Genomic DNA, 21,423 nt, shown 5'->3' with positions numbered 1-21,423 from the left:
AATTTAATATTCTTAAGTGGGTATGTTGTATTGTAAAACTTATTAAAAATATTTATACAATTTAAATCTCAATACTAAAGCAATATTAGTTATATTATATAAAGTTTATTCAGATAAATTATCTAAAACTACATCAAAATCATACCATCTTAAATTAGCTTTATTGCATATGTTTCATGGATATGTTTTTAAATTATTTGCATATTTATCAACTGATAATGTTCTGTAGTTTTCTTTTAATTTGAATAAAGATGATGTGCTTGGCAAAGGAAGACTGGTGGCCTTATTGTATCGAATTGCTATACAAAGCCGTTCGATTTTAGCTTTTTCTGATATGTTAGAATTGGTGAATTCATCTGGTTTTGTGAAGGGATCTCCTTTAGACTTAAGTAATTGTAAGTCAGAATTTCTTTTTCTATCCCAATTCTTATTTTGAGCCTCTTTAACATTAAGTCCCATTTCTTCCAACTTTTGTTGTTAATCATTCCATCTCTTCCAGATTGCTACATGCTCACCATATTGAACTGAACCTACATGCCTTTCAGCTGTCAGGTTGTTAATAGGCGCATTCTTGAGTTTGGATGGATCTTTTTTACTAACAGGGATACTGCTGTTTGAATTAAAATCTCCAAATCCAAAGACATCGTTGGTGGAATCCCTTAGCTAATTCTGGAAGAACAATAGCAATTATTTTTTCAATTATATCTGAATGTTCATTTACAACACTACAAATTGCAGAAATAATTTCGTTCCGATATTTACAAGATTGAAGTGACTCCATAGTTATGAATTTAGAGCAACAACGATTTCTTCGATTCCAAAATTGTAACTAACTCCATCAGTGAGCTTAAATGTTATTTTTTCTTAAATATCTTTAGGAGTTTACTTACCATCGCTGACTATTGATAAAATATCAAGAACTTTTTGCCTCAACTGAGTCAGATTATCTGTAGTCTCAGATGAAACGGAAGGGTAGGAAAAGCACGATTTTTGCCATTTATTGTGATCATTTGTACACTAAATGATCCACATCCCTTTTTCTTACTCTCATCGTCGTGGTAGGTAATGACAACCTCAGAGCTCGTCATTATGAGCTGAACAATTTCAGAAAGAGTTTGCGCCAATATGGTGTTACCTGCCTGCCGTGTTTGTGAATTGGGTAGTACTATACTGAGATCAATCATATAAGGATTATCTAAATGATAGTTTCGATCGAACAGAAAGTTTGCTGTCTCCACTATGTCTGCAACAGCCTGGTTTTGAGAGCAGTGGTATACACTCATGAGTTTGTCGGCAGAACTATAAAATTGAGACTTTATCTTACGAGAAGATATACGTATATGACGATAGCATTGTGGCATTTAATCCCTTTCACTATCACCATCAGATGCATGATTCTTTATAGAAATAAATGATTTCTTTTTTTTATTCGATTTCAGGGTGGTACAACTTTTCAGTAGTTTCAACCTTTTGAGGGATATCATCAGTGAATTCAGCAATGTGACATCCTTGTCCAGAGATTCTTCATATCATGATTCAATCCGTGTTTCTTGATCTATCTTCCGTTTTTTTTCTTTATTCTGCTGGGCTTGTAGGATCTTCTCCCTAGCTTGCTTTCTTTCTATTGTTCACTCCCACTTTTTATCAACCTGTTCTGAACAGTAGCTCTTACGATCATTACACATTGAGTACTAAAATTGAAATTCTTCATCTCCCATTTTGACTCCAAAATCACTTTCTTGAGACTCTCTAGCATGTGTATTTTTGCAAAATATATGAAACTTTTTTTCCATACTCTCATTGTAAACTTTCATATCGGTTTCCCATTTATGACTTCTTTTAGATGGTGGGCGTCTCATATTGAAGAGGAAGCGGATATAAAGAACTTCAATTTTATTGCCTATATATTTTTCCCCAATAATATAAATATTGCAGAACAGCCAATGATCTTTCAAAGCAGAAGCAAGAATTTTCCAGCCCCTGATCTGGTTCTCTAGACTTTACCAGCCCTTTTAGGCCGAAGAAGAAACATAAGACATTCCACAATATCCTTCTTATGTTGCAAAATACCAAGCGGGATGTTTGAAGCTTCTATATATGAAACACCTTCAAGCACTTTCTTTAATAGTGTTCAATAATTTAAAAAAATATATTTTGTCACGAATGGAAGTGTATTGCATTGCAACTGAGTACATTTATATTTATACACATAAATATGATGCTAGAAGTACACCAAGTACTAATTTAGATGATTACTGGTTAATCCCATTTTAAATTAATTATAATATACAACTAAGAGTAAGAAACTGATGCAAAAAAAAAAAGTTCATTGATTTTAAGTACTAATTTATTGTATCAAACATTTGTGGATGTTGCTTATCGAAGGAAAATACAGTGGTTCTGATCGTTCGAGTATCCAAAATTTTACTCTCTAGTACATACGTTAGAATAAAAAATTAGAAGATGTTGACCTTTTTTTGTGACCTTTGACCTTTTATAAGACCTTAAAACTGTACTGTATAAACTTAAAATATTATAAAACTATTACTTTAAGTATAAAAAGGCTTTAATGATCACAACATTTGCAACATTATTACTTTGAAAATAGATTTTAAAAATACGGATTCATGGGTGAAAAAGTAATTTTGGGGGTAGGGCGGATTTTTCTTTTTTTTCTAGAGTGCTTTAAAGATCATTTTACATCCAAAAAGTTGGGATAAAATTGAATTGAATTTGAACAGCCCCCCTTCCCCTAACTTATGTTTATTATTTTATACCCGTTGGTTTATGCCTCACTGTCTCCATTAGAATTCCGGAACAAATTGTGTTCAAGTACCACGAAGAAACAACACGAAAAAGTGAAAGGAAAAACGATACGTCAAAATAACTAATAAAATGCTGTGTTTAATTAAGATGTGCCCAAAATTCCTATGTAAGCATGTACCTTGAGTTGGTATTTGATGTTCAAGTTCTTGATTAAAGTTCCTTATTTTTATACTAATAAGTAAAAATAAACAAGGTAGGAAGTATGAGGCAATGAAATTTGAAGCTTTTGTTTAGACAGAAATATGAGCTGGGTACTTAAATGAGAAATAAATAATATTTTAGATACAATAAAAATAAAGGTTTTTTTTTTGTGTTTTGAACACTTCCCCAGATCTTATTTCATTTTATTTTGTACTTTACGTAAAAACAGGTATTTGTAGTAGTGTCGGATTGGAATGAATAGTTGAAAACAGTATTCTTGCTATTTAAAAATAAAAGAAACCAAAAGCTAACCTAGTAACTCTAAAAATTGGATATGTATTTGAAAAGAAGGAAGCCTAGCTGGCATGACGATTTATTATTTCGGCTACAAGCAGTCGTGAGAGGAAGGAAATGATCACCCATTCTACTACGTATATAACAAGGGAGACTTGCATCCATTTGAGCAGGTTTATTCCAGCGAGTGTCATCTTATCCAAATTCATTTGATCATATATATTTTTTAGCGAACATATTTTCAGCGTCATTAATTTCAACAACATTATATATAATATTATAACAATCATAACAACATATAGTAAACATTGCAAGATGAATGACGTAATTAATGAACGTTATCATTCACCAGAGCTTTGTTTAAATTCAAAAATCACTATTTATTGTCCTAATTGATAGTTTTTGTGGAGTTTGCAAATAAAAACAAACCTCACCATTTTTCTTTCAAGTATTATTTGCATTTTTTTGTATATTTCGTACTTTAAAAAGGATCAATATTAATTAATTCAAGGAAGCTAATAAACTAATAAATGACCTCTTAAAAGGATCTGTCCTAACTCCAAGGAAGCTTCCGTAGAAGAAGAAAATACATACAGTTTTCAAGAAAGTAAAAACAGCTCATTAATCATTTACTGTCATAAAATTGGAAAACAAAAATTATCGGAGAATGCACATCCTTTTTTAAGGATCCTACTCCACGGGGAGTGGGGGTCTATAGATCCAAGTGTTTGAATAATATCCCACTCAACACTCAATAAGTTCATCACTCCAAAAAAGCTGGGTTGAGACAAAATCCGACAAGAGCCTCAGTTTCTCTTGCAAAGATTATTTTTGATTTACACTCCACCAATACGGATAAGTACAGTAAGTTCTCCTTAATAACTTTATAAAAAGTTAGTTTATTAAATTGAAATACTCTATGAACAAGCGTTACGTCAATGCAAATAAACGTGTATCAAGGCACTTCTTTTTTTCTTTTCTTTTTTTTTGCACTAGGTGTAAAAAGCAAGAGTTTCAGATCGTCTCTGCTTCATTTTATGAATAACTATTTGTTTATTTGATCAAAAACAAAAAAATATTTAGTGATTTTTGATTGATAATAGGTTGAAGAAAAAAATAATAAAAAAATTAGCAATCGCTGAATTGATAAACCAGGAACATAAGAAAAATCAAAAGTATTGCATTATACGCGCGCCAGCCTGTAGTATATGTAAATTGAAATTAATTTTTCTGTAAATTTATCTAAAAAAACCTTCAGTGATTACAAAATACATCCATGCCCTAAGAGTATTGGTAAACAAGTCTTTCATAGACAAATGTAAATCATTTACATCTTTATTATATTCCGTTCATAAATATTACTTTACCAAGTTTATTTCCATTATTAATTAACCAACTACTAAGAAACTACATTTTTAAATTAAAAGGAACATGTTTTGCTATAAAAATATCATTTTATGAATAGTTATATCACTTTTTTTGAGCAGCTGTAATTGACGTTTGTCAGGAGTCGTCTCGTTGAAGCTAAGATATATATGTAAAAATAAATTAATTAAACAGTAACATATTTTAGTAATAGTTACTATTATTCGTGATATATATATATATATATAATCTATGTATTGTATGTTTAATCCAATGACCTACACTCAGTACATACCTAATGATTAGCCATAGGTAGTATAAGGAGAATACATACAATAAAACTGAATGGGAAACTGATATGTTTATATTTATACGTAGGTACTTCTTTTGGTTTATATATGTAGGATGTCAACACAAAAACAAGCTATAATTATTTCTATCAAAATCTTTGACAAATTATTATCCATTTATATCAACTAACTATTTTTTACAGGGACACTTTGCCAAAAGCCGCATTGCCGAACAGACACTTTTCTGAATGACCACTTCGTTTAAACTAGTGACCTTTTATTTATCTACTTATTCAATTACAGACTTGAAGGTTTGTAAATAAGAATATAATCTTTTAATGGGCCCATGCTTTGAGTTTATAATAATAGACGTTGGAAATAAAGGATCAGTTTTCCATTTAATATCTAGAGACACAAAGATTATTTACGCTGTGGAGGAGTCACAAATTGGTGTCCAAGTAGAAAAATCAATCATCAGAATAAAATAATTATCAATTGATACATTTTTTCAATAAAAACAGTCACAAAACTATGATTAGCTTGGACCAATAGGGAAAATAGGATAAACCACCAAATTTAAAGAACTCAGTTAGTATTCTATGCGTATAGTTCACAAAAATAGTTTTCCGGGAAATGAGAAATCGTAATACATATCTAACACACCAAGCAAGCTTTTCCTCCAAATTGAGTTTGGATTAGAATTTTGTAATTTTCGACGATTTATAGTCCATTTCTATTTGCACATTATTCTAATTAATCCTTTGAAGTACAAAAAATTAAACTTAAAGAAGTAGAAATGCATTCTCTTAATAAAAGAAATTAGAATTGGATATATTTTATTTAAAATGCTGTATCGGAAGTCCAATTAAGTCCCATAAATCAAACTATATTTGGCATTATTGTCTATTTCTAATGATACGAGAAATTTGAATACAAAGTCCATAATTGACCAAAGTATATTTTTATGAAATGTTGGATTTTGTATAATGTAAAAACAACAATTAGACATTTCTTCTTTTTAAGATTTTTGTTCAAGATTTTTTGTTTTCATTCACCCCAAATATTCTTTATAAAAAAGGCAATAACTTGTATTACTTAATACAAAATAAATTATGTAATTTTATTTCCATCCATCTAATTTTTGCTTCAGCACATGAATAGAAGAATCTAAATATAGCAAAAATTAATATTTGATGTTACTTCCTAGAGCTCTAATAATTTAAATAAAAAGTTAACTCATTAGAATTCTTCCAAGTTTGTTAATTTTTTAATTAATAAATTCAGGAAAAGAATTTACATAGCCATCTATGTGTGTATAAATTGTGAAAACTATGTTGGATGACAAATTGCACTAAAATTTCCTTTCATTTAAAGTTTTTTTATTTTTTTTAAATAAAAAGTTTCTTGTTTATATGTGGTTAGGAGTTAATAATACAAAAACAACCTTAAACAAAAATGTAAAAACTTCTCCAATTTATTTTTTACAACATCTATACACAGAACCAAATATTTCTTAGTCATATTTACGTCAATTATAGACTTTGTATTCAAATTTCTGGTATGAATTAAGATACTCACGAATAGAAACTATAATTTAATTTTTTCATTTGATTTATAAGACTTAATTTTGAATGTTTGCTACTTGAAATGCAATTTTACAACAACTCAAAATGATTCATGAGGATAATTTAATAATATATATAAACGATAAATAATTCGTTTAAAAAATTATTGATTGGGATCTAAACTCAACTTTGACAAAAAGCATTCTACCTTGTTTTTGTGTTGACGTGTTCAACAATGTTAGAAAGTACATATTTCTATGTGGGGCATATATTATATAATGATCATGTCCTCCTCACGTAACCTTACAATTTTAAATTATAAATATTACATTTAGTTAAAAAAAGTAGAGAACTAAATGAATTATGAATTTAATTCAATTAAAGATATAATTAACATTCTAAGGTATTTCTATCTAGAATTTATATTTATTGGCTGAAAAAAAATTCCCAAAGGACTTTTTGCCTAATGAACATTTTTTCTAAAGACAAAATAGGGAACAGACATTGGGTCAAAGAAAAGATATTTAATATATTGATAGATGCAATTGTATACTTTAATTCAATTTAAAGTTATAGTATGATACTGTTCATATGTCATGTAGATAAATTAATTAGTCTCCTTTTGAAAAAAAATATTTTTTTACAAATTATAATTAGAAGGGAAGAGCAGTCAGTGATTTCCACTCGGATGATCCAAAATGTCTAAAGAAGAGGATGTTGTCGGTGGTGAAGAAAACCACTGAGAGGATTGGGGAGGCAATAAAAAATATTTATCTGCAAAATAACACCAATTACTTTGCCTATAGTAAGTATATGAACAATATCTATTGATGTTATCCTCATTTTAAATTGAATTACAATATGCAATTGCATATAAAACATGCACTTAAAAGTCCCAGGATTCATTCAAAGAGGCCACTCCTTTATATAATTCACCTCAATTTCAGTAAGTACCAACCTTCAAAAGGCAGTTGTCAAAATTGCTTTAGTTTGTGTGTTATTGTGCCAAGTGTGACGCAATTTTTGTTATTTCTAATACAAAGGATTAAAAAATCGTATTTTACTTTTACAATTATTCTTGATAGGAAAAAATGTCATTCAAGCTAAGCAAGGGTTTGAAAAGTGTTATGGGGACTCTGTTCTATAAAGCAAATAATAATATTACAAAAGCCGATTTTGAGCGAAGAAAACGTTCTTGTTGTTTAATTTCGTTAAGCCCGTAACTTTTCAGCCCATTTTTTATATGTATAATATTGGATCAATATTTATTTATCATACTATCATTTTAAATAAAATTAAAACATGAAATCGCATATATTAAGTATCATTTTTCGACCAAATTACCCATATGGTCCCTTGGCCAAATTTCCGTCCGCAAATTTTCATTCGGCAAAAATATTTCGGCCAATATTCCCAGAACCTTATTGAGATACCCAAGAATGTTAATTATAGTTTAAATTTTTGATTAGATTTATTCGATTAAATTTCGTTTTCACATGGATTTTCAAATAAAATCGATAAATTTTATAATCTTTCATTGTTAAGATGCATTCTTGCTTCTTGAAGTTCAATTTGTAAGGACGGAAAGGGATTAGTTAGGATAATTAATTAAAATAATTGATTATAATTTAATTGATTAAGAATACAAAAGTTATAATCCAGACTCAATTTTGAAAAAAAAAAAAAAAAAAAAAAACTCTTTGTGCCTTGGTTATGTGGCCATGTGTCCAGTGCCACGAGAATTTATTTGTAAGAGGGGTACAAATTATATATTGGGGATGTCCTAGTCACGTAACCTTAGAATTTTAAAGTATAAAAATTACATTTAGTTTTAAAAAATGGAGGTCAATGGCCCCTATGATTCCAGCACCGCTGCAAGAAACATATTTGTTGGATAATTTATTTATGAGCACCTAAGAATATCTAGAAATGGAAACCTACCTCATTTGCATTTGCTCCTTAAAGTTCTGGACCATGGCCTCTCGAATTTCCTTCAGTTCGCTATTGCTATGCTCTTCCCCCATATTTATCTTGGGACTCAAGGATCTCAAACCTTCTTCTTCTGCTTCTGTGCTGTCAATTTTCTCCTTCAGTCGTCCAATCTCAGATCTTAATTCGGATATGAGGTCTTGATATTGGGATACATGATAGGATACATCCAGAACATTACGACGAACCTGAGAAAATAATACAAAAAGCCGTCACTTGAAGTTATAACTTTATCATTCACGAGATGATTATGCATTGTTATGTATATTTATCCATGCATGAAAAGAAAAATAGGTAGATGGACGTGGGAAATTGAAGGCATTAATATTACACTTATTTTTATCATGAAAATAAATTTATATAGAATAGGAGTAAAAATGAATAATATCATCATGAGGGAAAATAAAAACGAAGAAACTTATGCTAGCAGGGCATGATATATTAGCTACATATTGGTGCCACAGTCTGTATCTTATAGTTTATTTTTTTTTAATGGCGGATGCGGAGAAGAAATTTAACTTCAATAATAAAATCATACAGAGAGATGTATTCTTTCGCCGCAAGACGGCGCTACTCTCTATGACTTTATTTACTTATTAATCTAAGTAAACAAGGTTTATGCAAAATAAATGTTGATATGGTCTACAAAAAGATATAAGGACTAAAGTTCCAATAGTTCAACTCTGGATTAAAATCTAAGTCTTTGAACTGGTCTAAATACGAATCTGGTTTTGACTGTTTTAATTTATTTATTAGTTGATAAAAAAAAACATAAATCTCCAAGATGTTGGAGATGTGCTAATTTGTCATTATAAGCAGATTAGTATACAAATACTAATAAATAATAATAAAAGCAAGTTCACATGTAGACAAAATATTTTTTCTAGGAAAAAAAATACAGTTTATAGATTATAAAAGGAAAAGCAGTTGGTGATTATATTAATTTCCCTGTTTTGTTCATTTTTAAATTGATTCTCTTGGCATTAACATCTATCTTTAACGGAAGAATTTCCACTTATCTTTGTTGAATTTAAAAAAAAAGTATAACAAAAAAAAACATATCGATTTTTCAATATAACTATAATATTTTCCTTAATACTCCTAATACTATTTTAAATTTAGACAGTTCTACTTGAAATTGCAGCAATTAATTTACCCTGCCCTCCAAATATATTTGTATATATATAACAGGCTGCTGATTCTTGTACCTCTTTTTCCTCAGTATCTCCAAAAATCCCATCCCTAATTATGAGGAAACAATTCTCATGTCCCATTAGATCCGGTTATCTAATTTATGTTTCTTATTCTGTAGAATATATTCTCTGACGTCATAAATTGCATCGTACTTGAAAGAAACACCACCTTGAGGGCTCTGTGTTGATATTTTTACAACATAAAATGTACAAATTTCCAATCAATTGTGATTAAACTCTATTAAATAGTTTTAAGAATTAAAAAAAAAGATGCATTCAATACTACTTTATACAAATGAAAAACAATTGAGCTAATTCAATTTAAACAGAACCAAAAATGGACATTTTTTTTTTTTTTTTGATCGATGAGGGACGATAAAAATAGGATAATTAGAGCAGAATATTTTATTTTGTCCATTAAAATAGTTAATTTTTATCGACAATAAGGAAGTAAGATTATAATAACATATTTGCAATACATATTAGGGTGACATATATGTATAATAAGAAACCATTGGGGTATACATTTTTGATAGACTGTAAGTTGTAAGTCTTTTTATTTGTTGGTTCAAATTTGACATCCAATAATTCACTATTTTCATTAATATCAAAGAGAAAAGGGTTTTTTACTATTGTTTAGGCTCCGAAAATAGCCGACATCAACAATCATATAAAATCACATAAAAACACTCTTTATATATAATCTGAACCTAATAATATCTTTTTGAATTCGCTCAAATTCAAAAAGATGCAACTAAAATTTTTTTTGTAACATGTGGACAAAAAGTACCAAAGTTCAAAGGTGCTTGTAGTTTTATTTTAAAATTACACAAAATACAAACATTAAACAAGATGTGCGATTTTACCAAAATAACATCATCTTCTGCTAAATGACAGGTAAATAAAAATGAAATTTCAAATTGATACCTTCCAAAATGACTATTTAGTGACTTTTTTTATAACATTGGTTTTTGTACAACAAACGTGGTACTACAAATGTAAAGTTTTGTTTTGTTTTTGTCATAGCTTCCTAAAATAATTGATAGTTGTAATAAATCATTTTTTAAAACAAAATGTCATACCTGGTCAAATTTCAAAAAATGAATCATTACTGATTAGAGTGTGTCTTACAAAACCAATTTTTACTAATCCAAAATCCGTTTCCACCATGAGTTGAGGTTTAGTATGGATAAGAATGTACTGGAATATTTTTTTCCTGCAGCAAAAATTCGAAGGGCTACTTCCGGTTAGTTCTAAAACTTCTCCAAAAATGTTTTTTGTAATGTAATATGAATGAAAAAACCTTTTTTATGTGATAAAAATTAATCGCTTTGTTAATTAAAAAACCTGGTTTTTTACCACACTTGATGACTTTATCAAAGAAATATAGTGTAGAGTAATTTATAGCGTGTGGCAATTTTTCTTCCTTTGTTTAATTTTTTTCAACAAATTATAGTAAACTAAACTATGTACAATACACATATATGAATATTTGTAATATAAATTGTATACTTCTTCATAGTAAATTAAACTATTTTTATATAGCAAAATAATGAATATAAATAAGACAAAGTTTGGTATTTGACAGTTTCATTTGTGAAAATTTAGAAACTATTGGCTTTTTTAACAAATATCAAATTGAGTTTGTAGTTGAGACCTTACATTGGTCAAGACACAACGGAATTTGTGTTTCTTAGGCACCCGAAATGGGCATTGGTGTAAAATGTATATGCCTATAAAATCATTACAATCTTACTTTTAAAAAAGTAACAGTATTACCCGTAGGGTTTGTTTAGTCTTACCAGTGTCATTATTAATTACTCAGTACTTCGAAGAACAAAGAACTTAACTACTCATTGAGTAGTTATGATTATATCCTTTGTTTTATAAAATCAATCTCTTCATTCTATAAGTTATCGAACTACAAACAACTATTATTTATTTGCACTTATCATGGCTTTAGGAACAAGGAGCACTTAGAAGCACTTTTTATTTGGAAGTCCCCGCGATTTTCCCTTGAATGCTCTGCCAAGTAAGCTAGACTTAATGAGATATTACCTCTACCTTAAAAATAAACATCCTAATGGTGTAAGACTTTCAAGAAAAGAACATCTTCAAATCGTCGAAACAATGTCAATGAATGTTAAAAGAATTGGGGAGATGGCTAGCATACCTTCCTACAGCATCAAGTACCTCATCAAAGAATTGACAAATTCTCATCAAGGAGCAAGTAAAGAAGATGGATGTAAAAAACCGATTTAGTGATGAACTTGTTGGTGAGTTTTTGAAAAAAGATGTCAGATCTTTTTGATATTGCTCTATGTTCTTGCTATAAGAATAAGAAAATTAGTTATTTTAAAGTGAAAAATTGCACATGTGACTCCTTCAAAAAAATACCAGAGAATTAATTTCCTTGCTACATGGATCAAAACTTTTTTAAGAAACTCATGATCACTTCATCCATTAACAAGGCAGCAAGTCAGTCCTATGGAGATAATTATACGAAATTTTTTCGAAGGCAAGAAAGAAAAGATAAAATGGCAAAACAAAAAGAGAGAGAAAAAGAAAGAATAACTACTTTGGACAAAGAAAAAAGAAGAATCTAAACAACAAAATTACATTTTTGGGGATTATAGAAGTAATTTGGATTATTATGATACGCCAAACAATCAAGTATACCAAACAGCATTACAAAGAAACAATACCGAACTCCAAGAATCTAGCAAAATTCATATTAGGCATGGTCTTTGCTGCAGCATATGGAAATGCATTATTAAGAGATCTGAAGCTAGCTACTCCCCAAAGTTTACTTTCAACATCGAAAGGGGTGAGACAAGCAAAGAAATATCTAAATAATATTAATCAAATTGCTGAAGAAAATAAAGAATTCATTTGCATCCAGTTTGATGGTCGCAAAGATCTTACAAAAACCTTGCCCGGGTCTGAAAGATCTGAAATATTTGAGGAGCATATCACAGTAATTGACGAACCAGAAGGTAAATATATCAGCCATTTTTCCCCTATTTCTGGAGAAGCAGAATAATTATTTTCTTCAATTTCTGAATCTGGAAGTCTTCATTCTATCAAACCCATTGGATGCGATGGAACTGCAGTAAATCCGGGGCACAAAGGTGGCATCATTAGGCTTCTTGAGCAAAAATTAGACACTCCTTTACAATGGATTATTTGCATGCTCCATTTTAATGAATTACCCTTCAAAAAACTATTTGAATTTTATCATGGAAGATCAACAGGACTCAACACATTTAGAGGAGAATGAGGAATGCGTATATCAAACTTTTCATGCCTAACGGATCCAATAAAATATGAAGCCATCAAAGGATACGTCCCAAACGTCGATGGCTCTTTTAAAAACAAACTCAGTAGGGTCAAAAGTATTTTTTAGAAATTTGCACAAATGTTCAAAATGGACAACATTCATTCACAAAGCCTTTCCTAAAAAAACATCCAGGAACTGTCCACAATACTAGATTGATTATTACAGCATCCACTCTTCTGAGACTCTATATCCAAACCAGAAATCCATCAGAAGAACTTAAAAGAATGGTTGTGATCATTCCTAATATTTATGGACCAACATTCGTAAACATTATAAAGAATATTCACGTTGGATATGCTTCTCAGCACTATTTCTTTGCATTACATCAAGGACGTCAGCATCTTACAAAAGAGGAAGGAGATGTAGTTACAAGTTCATTCAAAGTTAACTCATTTGGTGCACACCCAGAAACTATAGGCGCTTTATTTGACTCGGATAAAAATACCAGAAGGACAGCAGTCATAAAATCATGAAAAACAGAGAAAAAAGAAAAACTGGATCAGTTAGGCAATAAATTCGCCCAACTGATTACTTAAACTTCAATGCAAAAAGTTATTTGGAGTTATTTGATTTATCATCGATTCCAAATAGTTTTTTAACGGAACCTCCTTTAACTTTTGATATTAAAAAAGAAGAATTTCTGAAGTGCATTGAAGGAGAACTTTTGGATTTACCAGACATCCCGTGCCATTCCCAAAATGGGGATAGATGTGTCGCATCAACTACTAAAGAAGCTAAAATAACACCGGATGAAAGAACTAGACATCATAGATTATTAACAACTCATCCTTCAAGATCAAAAATATCAAAGAACTCTCAAAAGTCAGATTTTATAGCTTTAGATGGTGATAACTAATTATCAATGTTACTTTTGCAATCCTTTTTCGATATTTTTATACACATAAAAAATAATTTTATCTTATATATTTTTGTTATTTTTTAAAAGCTTAGAATAAGAATATAACTTATATTACAAATGTTCTTATATGTGAATTTTACATAGTTTAGTTTACTATAATTAGTTGAAAAAAATTAAACAAAGGAAGAAAAATTGCAACGCGCTTTAAATTACTCTACACTATATTTCTTTGATAAAGTCCACAAGTGTAGTAAAAAACCTTGTTTTTTAATTAACAAAGTGATTTTTTTTATCAAATAAAAATTGTTTTTTACACTCATACTACATTACAAAAAAAAACAATTATTGTACATGTAACATCATTTTTGGAGAAGTTTTAGAAATAACCGGAAGTGTTGACGGGAAGTAGCCCTTCGAATTTTTACTGCAGGAATAAAATATTGTAGGACATTCTTACCCATACTAAATCTCAACACATGGTGGAAACGGATTTTGGATTAGTAAAAATTGGTTTCGTAAGAGACCCTCTATTACTGATGTATCCACGTGTACAATATTTTTTTAGTAAAATTTATGAAAAAGCAATGTAATGTTTCATTATTCAAAGGGAAATTGACTATTTGACCACTATAGCCATATGAAAATGACTTTTTTATTGACATTGTCCATTTCTAAAGGCATCGTGAAGTTTAAACTTTAAAGTTATTTTAATGCACTTCAGAAGTTTCAATCTTAAAGTTATGTTCTTGAATTTCAAAAGTTTCATTAAAGTTCATTTTTTAAATTCATACATAATAACATGATCCTAACTTTTGATTTTGAAGAAAAACAAATTGTAGCCCAACAAATACACTTCGGATACTCAAACGATCAGAACCACTGTACTTTCCTTTGATTAGCAAAATCACAAATGTTTGATACAAAAAATTAGTACTTAAAATGAAGAAACTTTATTTTGATTTTTTTTTAAATCCTCGAGATATCCAAGATATATCCCTGTCAGCCAGTCTATCAATTAATTAAAACAAAGTTGTATAATTACTAGCTCTTCTCAAACTAACCGAATGATTCAATTGACAGAGAACATATATTTTTGGATTAGAGGGATCAAAAAATTGATCATATATAACAGAAAAAAGTTCAAAAATGCATTAAATGACAAATTAGACAAAGACATGAGAGTATCAATAAATACAATTTCAAAGGTCCATGATGGTATTTACGATACGAAGTTGAAAATATAATTAAATGACAACTTTTTTTTAATATTATTATCTTTCTCCTGGAAATTGAAAGATGAATAAAAATACACTGGAAACAATGAAACATTCTGAATCATGCACAAAGTGTTATATTTTATGAATAGTTAATATTGAGCGATTTACTTTCTTTGGTAAATATGGCTTCCTTTAAAAGAAAAGTATAGACTTTTTAAGTCAGAATTCATTGTATTGTACAATAAAAGGGGGTTTCTGACTGTATATAAATGTACATCCTTTTTCATCTGAAAAATTGGGCGAAAAATGAATTTGGTCTTAACACCCCCTCATTTAATTAGGTTAAATTTTTAAGTTATGATAATAGTTTAATGAAATTTTCATTATTTCAAACAAATTTTGAAAATCAAAATTAGTAACCATAAGTTTGTGATTAGGTAGCCTGTATTATATAAAATAATACTTAAATTACATTTCCTCACAATAAAAAACGACGAATCCTAGAAATCAAGAGGAAAAACAAAGGAATGAATTTTAAGCAAAACAGTCAATTAAATTAATTAAACTTCAATTAAAATTTGCTAAACGTTCGAAGAAATCCTAAACAAGGCATTATCAAGATGAATCAAGAAATCTGATGTAATGTTTCAGGAGTCTTCTGAAAAGAATTGAATATTTAATGTAGATTCACCGGAATATGAAGTATTTTTATAAATTTTGAGGTGAATAATATACCAATTCAATAACGTAGGGTGAAATAAACTAAATTTCCAAATAAAGTATTTTTATTTAAATAAGTTCATAGAAAATTAAAAAATCATGTATCAATCATTATATTTTTTTCATATGTTATTTTATTCTAATTCATTTAGTATGATTATACATCTTTTATCCGTTTTCTATTACTTCATTGAAACAAAAATACTCAGTTGTCAGTTTTATTTGAGTTAAATTAAATATTATTTTTTTTGTGAACCAAAAACTTCATAAGAACACTACTACCTACGGCATAAAGATATAAAATGATACTTCAAAGGGATCAAATATAGGAAATCTATAATAAATAAAATATTATGTGGTGATTAAAGATTTCTCTGCACATAAATAAATCACTCAAATAATATTTCTATATCTCAAACAAAGCAGATTGTTTTTGAAGATCCTTTATTTTTCTACAGGGTGCGGCTTCCAAAAGGCAATAATGCAACTAAGGCAACTAAAGCATCTAAAAATACGTAGTTGTCATCTACGTCCTTCCAACTGTTGAGCATAACCTCATACTAAGGTACAAGCTACCCTAAATTTTAAGTAGGAGGTGTATGGCTAGTACTTATAATTATAGGATTTAGCTATTATTCAATATTTTTTTTGTTTTTATATCACATCGTTAGCTTTATTGTATCAAACAATCTTGCCTCCGAAAAGAAAGAGAAAAAGGCCCCATAATCAGTTGATAGTTAGCTAATATTTCCAAACTGTGGAGCTATTGTTCAATTATTGTAGAGATTTTTTTTGCAACTGGACAATAACTAGTTATAATTCAACCAATCAACATTCAGCCCACTAATGAATAGTAACGCCGTGATATTCTTCAATCCTTGTAGGAATGAAGAAAATAAAATGCTAGGACCGTAGGAAAGAAGGACCAACAGATCGGTCCTTAGGACCGTTAAATGTTAAAAAAGATTGGACCTATTTAAAGAAAGACTGAAATCCCCTTTTAGGGAAATCAGTCCAACACTAGTGGTTTCATGATATAAAATTGACCAGTTAATTATAATTAAGAAATGATAAAAATGGACTTATCGCTGCCTACAATGAAAAAGTCATATCTGTACATTTCAAAATCGTTTAGTGGAGATATTTTGTTGATTAAAATTTATGTTTAACCTGATATGAAAAAATGTACTAGATAAAATATTATTACATTCATCAAAGCCACAATAATAGCAGTAATAAAAAATATACTGTTACATATGTTTCAATATAATTTGAACATGAGCACAGTAGTACTAACTCAACTTTTGAAATTCAACAAGACAGGAAGGATATTTGTATACTATAGCAAATGTTCTATTTATTTATATTTTGTAAAACGTACACATTTATGACCTAAAATATTGACATCAGGCGTAACAAATCGTAATAAAACCTATTTTATAACCATGGAGTTAATTTTTAATTTAAGCTAATTTTTAAAATGATTCCTTCGTTTAAATTGCAATTTTTATTCAAAAATTGATTATGTAGTATTTGAACAAAAAAATAAAGACTTTTCACATAACGATTAGATTGTGTAATAATACCAAAGTTACGGATTAAAGCATATATTTTATTTTATTGACGGACAAACATTCAAAAAAATCTTAATTCATATTTACAATGCAAAGTTCATTTGCCTATCTATGCCTCATTTCTGAGTGTGTTCTTAAAATTTGATTTCTTATTTGGTCTGTTAGCCTTTTCCTTTTTTTTTTTTTTTATATAAGATATGTGATTTAATGCACAAAATATTTATGTATTATATATTTATCGAATAATAATTTTTGATCATATTTCAATATATGAACAAATGAAGTGGTTAAAATAGATTTATCACATATATATTATATTTAGAAATCTTTCTCTTAACTACATTTATTCTTATGAGCATCTCTTTTTCCTTCCCCTCCTTGTATGCATTTGTAGTACTCGCCTGTTCCATTCCGACATCAATAAAATAGTATTTTATTGATGTAAATACTTTGAATTTTATAGCCAGCCCCTTCTTTTAAAATTGACAATCTGATGAATGAATTTTAATTTGCTTAGCAGTTATCATTATTAGGCTGATTTTTGATGAAGCAACAGGCAAAGTAGAACTATGCCTGGTAGCCCTCTGTAATCTTCGTTTATTGTTAAGTAATTTAATCGATTTTTAATGGAGTACCCAGCAAAGAAGCAACGTAGAAGTATGAAATTATACTCCACAAAATTCACGAACACATATACAGACAATAGAGAAGGCTCCATAGGGCAATAAATTATGGTACTAAATTGCCCGCTGCTCCACCAAAAATTGACACTATAATTTAAAGTTTGAGTAATTAACTTCTTTTTAATTAATTATTTATTTATTTTCTTACTTAATGATTGGACAAAGCAACTTCACCCCGAAGTACAGAGTTAAAAGTAACGAAAGTAACGTAACCAAGGTGTGCCTCAGGAATGATTCACGGTTGGAGAAAACACTATAAGATACACATTAAGGTAGTCTGCATACAGCAAACACTTCAATGACAAGTATCTCATTTTTAGACCTTCAATTTTCGAGTAATCTATAATCATCTCGCATATACTGTGCATTGATAGGATGAAGAGGGGTGTTGAATGTAGATCACCCTGCCGAGTTTCCCTCACGTTCCAAAATTTTGTTGAGCTACGGGCTCCTGGTAATCAATCTTTGATGAAGCACTTTGTAGAATTACTCACACCATTTTCACGCAACCAATAGGAAATTCATACTGGAAAAGTTGCTCTATAATGACTTATGAGGAAATGTGTCAAAGGCATTTCCAAAATCGACTAGAAGAGCTGTGTATTTTGTTTCAGTGGAATGTGGTCTAGATGCCGAGACTTCATGAAACCTTTTTTTGTTGGGGATATAATATGAGGGAGGACCCTAACTACTTTCTGTTTAAGTATGCTCGACAGAATGTTATAGGATGCGTTAAGTAGATAAATTGGATGACAATTTTTATTTCTTCACCAATTCTATTTTCGTTAAAGATCAGTGTTAACGAATCAGACTTATAACTAGTACGTAACTTTTAAGAAATATGTCACAAAAATCTTATTCGAGGATTAGCAACAGTTTCTCGTTCAAATTTTGAAAAACTTGAAGATTAATCTTGAGGATCCTGAAGACTTGAAATTCTTGTTGTAACCCAGGATGAACTTTCAAATTTTGTGTTTAGTGAGCTAAGGTTTCGAATATATTTTCATTTCTAGAGTTAATACTTTTGCTATATTTATCTTCAGACTCAATTTGACAGTCTTTTCTTTTATGACACTATAATATTTAACATTAATACCATCCCCATTATTATCGTCAAACATACGAAGTGTGTTCAATAAGTAAGGGGACGCTGTATTTTTTATGAAAAATATTTATTTATGCATCAATATTCATGTTGTCCCCTTCAAAGTAATCCCTCTCAGCTACAATATACTTGTGCCAACGCTTTTTCCAATCCTCGAAGCGCTTATCATAAGCAATTTTCGGAATAACCTTGAGCTCTTCTAGCGATACAGTTTTATCTACTCAATCGTTGGACATATCTGTCCTTTCATTGGTCTCTTCGGTTTTGAAAACAAGAAGAAGTCACATGGGGCAAAAATGGTTGAGCCATGTTTGTGATCTTGATTTTTTTGACAAATAATGCAACAGTTATTTTTGTCAAAATTAATATGTTTTGGAAAAAACTTCGCCGACACTAGTCTCATGCCCAATATGTTCGGAAAAAAATTATGGGACAAGCTAACCGATATTTCAATATCCTCAGTAACTTCTCTTATTTTGACGGTTTTCAAAAACAATTTACTTCACTGTTTCAACATTTACATTCATTTTGACTTGCTAGTGCGTCCAAAGTGAGCCTCGTCATTGACATCCTCCTGGCCATCTTGGAAGAGTTTGTAAAGATGTTTTTTTTTTTACCGAACAGTTTCATTCTAAGCCATTGTAAGCAAATCAAGGGTTGTGGGGCACTTAACTTGATTTTTTACACCAAATTTGATGCCTTTTCTTTGATACATGTTTTTCAGTAGCAAAAAATGTCTCAACACGGAAAAAATTATAACCTTTATGCCTCTCACAAATAAACTAAACATACGATATAGCTTAAATAGTAAAATATGTTAACATAAAAAAATAAAAAATCGAGTGTATACTGTACAAAATGTACTTTGCCTGCGACATTTGAAAATTCATCTTACTTTTTGAAAATAGAATAAAAAATAACATATTATCTTAATTTTCCTCTTTTTATGAGTAATTATTATCTTTTGGCGTATATTTTCCTATTATATATAGGGGCACACAACGGGTATCCTACTCTATAAATGACACATTTTATTTTAGGAATATATTACATCAGGGGTCGGCAACATATGGCACGCGTGCCACTGCTGGCACGCGTAGGCAAATTAACTAGCACGTGTAAATAAGAACATATTCCCGTAGTTTGTGTGTGTTTTTTTACCATTATTGTTGACAGTGGCACAAACATTGATTATAAATGTTGAAGTTGGCACTCCATGTCCCAAAGGTTGCCTAGCCCTGTATTTCATGATACTCAAAGTTATTTTATAAACTGATCCACCTTTTTTATTCATAACAAAAAAATAAATTACTTGATAAAAACTTTTTTATTTTGTACAGAAACCTTTATGGGCAAAAACAGGGGGGAGAGGAGGGTTCGGGTAGATGTATTAGGTTTACGGATGTTAGTATCTATGTTATCATGGAGAGAAATTTCTTTTTGCTCTACAGCTTAAGCCCTTAAGTTTGTCAGTGTTATTATGATTCATATACAAATACACACTATAACTTTCCTTTATTTAAAACTAACTTATGACGTTATGTAAAAGCGCTTCTTATTTAAATTAATTATTTATTAAGTAAAAAAAATCGGATGACTTTTTGCAATTACAGATAGTTGAATCATATGAAAATCCATGCTATCAATATTAAACATGTTAAAATATTATGATAATACTTGATTTATGTAGAAAAACTTTTTGGTAGAAACAAAATACAAAAAACAATGAGTTTTTGTATTTTTGTTTTTTTGAATGGAGAAATGCATTTTGGTTTCAGAAATAAGATGTAATAATATCGGTGGGAGGGAAATTTTGACATATAAGAAGGAGTGGGCATATGCATTCCTTGCATTATAAAATAGGCAACTTTTATGCAAAATACATAAATTAAGAAAGGAATATATATCTACTCCCATAACTACACAGATATTTGTATATAAATTATCTCTCACCTTGTTTGTAATGGTTTTGGCTCGATCCGCATACACCAAAGTATTCTTTGTTTCTTCCCGATGTTTATCACATGGAGATACGTGAGCAATCATGACTGTAAAACAGTTTCCAGACAGGGACTCCTTCAACAAACGCGTCAACTTTGAATCCCGAAAATTTACGAACTTTTTCTTATTTTCTGCGAGAGCATTGATACAATTACTCAATGCAAGGAGAGCCTGATTAATGTGTGCACCCTCTCGAAGCCTTTCTCCCTCATTCTGTAGCATGAGTCAGGATACAATATTATAAAGTGGGATTAATATCAG

At 29.7% G+C, this 21,423-nt stretch overlaps 1 protein-coding gene across 5 annotated transcripts in view; it reads right to left on the bottom strand.

The window, feature by feature from the left end:
* The window catches only part of LOC121120116 (kinesin-like protein KIF19), a 128,034-nt gene that overhangs the window by 71,017 nt on the left and 35,594 nt on the right, over nucleotides 1–21,423 (bottom strand). For all 5 annotated transcript variants that reach the window (XM_071888957.1, XM_071888954.1, XM_040714958.2 and 2 more), the window contains 2 exons: nucleotides 21,115–21,375; nucleotides 8,423–8,658 (listed from right to left, as the gene is read on the bottom strand). In XM_071888957.1, the coding sequence (XP_071745058.1) occupies nucleotides 8,423–8,658; nucleotides 21,115–21,375 (497 nt within the window). The remainder of the gene's footprint in view (nucleotides 1–8,422; nucleotides 8,659–21,114; nucleotides 21,376–21,423) is intronic.

The sequence above is a fragment of the Lepeophtheirus salmonis genome, chromosome 1, assembly GCF_016086655.4.
Source record: "Lepeophtheirus salmonis chromosome 1, UVic_Lsal_1.4, whole genome shotgun sequence".
In the NCBI taxonomy this organism is placed as follows: Eukaryota; Metazoa; Arthropoda; class Copepoda; order Siphonostomatoida; family Caligidae; genus Lepeophtheirus; species Lepeophtheirus salmonis.
The sequence above is the reverse complement of the archived record's forward strand: the minus strand, read 5'-3'. Positions and strand labels throughout refer to the sequence as shown.